The sequence below is a fragment of the Aphanomyces astaci genome (genome assembly GCF_000520075.1).
Source record: "Aphanomyces astaci strain APO3 unplaced genomic scaffold supercont1.496, whole genome shotgun sequence".
In the NCBI taxonomy this organism is placed as follows: domain Eukaryota; phylum Oomycota; class Saprolegniomycetes; order Saprolegniales; family Verrucalvaceae; genus Aphanomyces; species Aphanomyces astaci.
The window spans coordinates 6,395-7,479 of NW_009798759.1; the positions used below are offsets into that span (position 1 = coordinate 6,395).

The following is a 1,085-nucleotide window of genomic DNA, read 5'->3' on the forward strand; positions in this document are numbered from 1 at the left end:
CTGTTTTATATTATCCTCTACCGTTTCCGTCTAGAATCCACAACCATTAATTACTAACAATGGTACTACTTTAAATAACGATACCAGACGTCCCTTTGGTGTTTTCAGCCGAGGGGCCTTCAGGTATTTTATTTATTGGTTTTTTCTACACTTCTCCATTTTTCTGCTCCAGCACTCTCCAAGAAATCTCCTAACGTTATCGGCGGAACCAGCCGCTAGGATGGTTAATTGAGTTTGGATTATCATTTTTAAGACATTCCTCCGCGAGGGCCGGCACTAGAACCACATGTTGTGGACCGCTTCGCCAATTATAACGCGCCTGCTCGACCAGGGGCGGTGTGTAATCTTCGGTTTTTACTTCGCTCAATGCTTCATACCTCGTGCTTCGACCGATCTTCTTCGAAGTTCGGTCCTCGTCTTCGTACGCGCCCTTGTTATCCGGATTCCCCAGGAGGGACGGATAAATCCTTGCGGAAATAATCCGAGGAAGCCAGGGATCGAACCCACGACCTTTGAGTTAAGAAACCGATCCTCTACCTATAACTGAGCTATTTTCGTGTGAAACTTGGTTGCAGCAATTAGACCAGTCGTTCGTATCAATATGTTGATTCGGTACGAATTTCCGGACCCCACCCACTCGAAATCTCGCAATACTATTAACAGTACGTACGAGTAATTCGAACTAAACCAGATCTACCCATTACGGTCAGTAAAAAATGTACATACCATCCGACTCGATTCCAAATCCATCAAGTTGATCAAACGGGGTCCACCAAACCACCATCAACATTGTCAATCTTACTCACTCGACATGAAGTCAAGCGCGTTCTTAACTCCGGTGGCCTTGATCATGGCCATGATGGTCCAAGATGCTTCTGCCCACGGCCGTCTGCTCGTGCCTCCGCACCGCGGCTACATAGGCAAACTTCCGCAATTCAATGGCCTTGTTCCCATCAACTTCGGCGACCACGGCCTCAGCGCTGGTGGCATTGGCCAAACCAGAGGCGGCAAACACGGGATCTGCGGCGACAGGTACTCTGGAAAGCGCTTGCACGAGACTGGTGGTGAATTCGCCAAGTTCCCCC

General features: G+C 48.6%; 1 protein-coding gene across 1 annotated transcript in view; it reads left to right on the top strand.

Annotated features, from left to right (window-relative positions):
- The window catches only part of H257_19332 (hypothetical protein), a gene marked incomplete at both ends in the record, with an annotated part of 2,544 nt that extends 2,487 nt beyond the window's left edge, over positions 1 to 57 (top strand). Inside the window, one exon of the mRNA XM_009848479.1 lies at positions 35 to 57. Coding sequence (XP_009846781.1) covers positions 35 to 57 — 23 coding nt within the window. The remainder of the gene's footprint in view (positions 1 to 34) is intronic.
- Between the last annotated feature and the right edge of the window lie 1,028 nt (positions 58 to 1,085).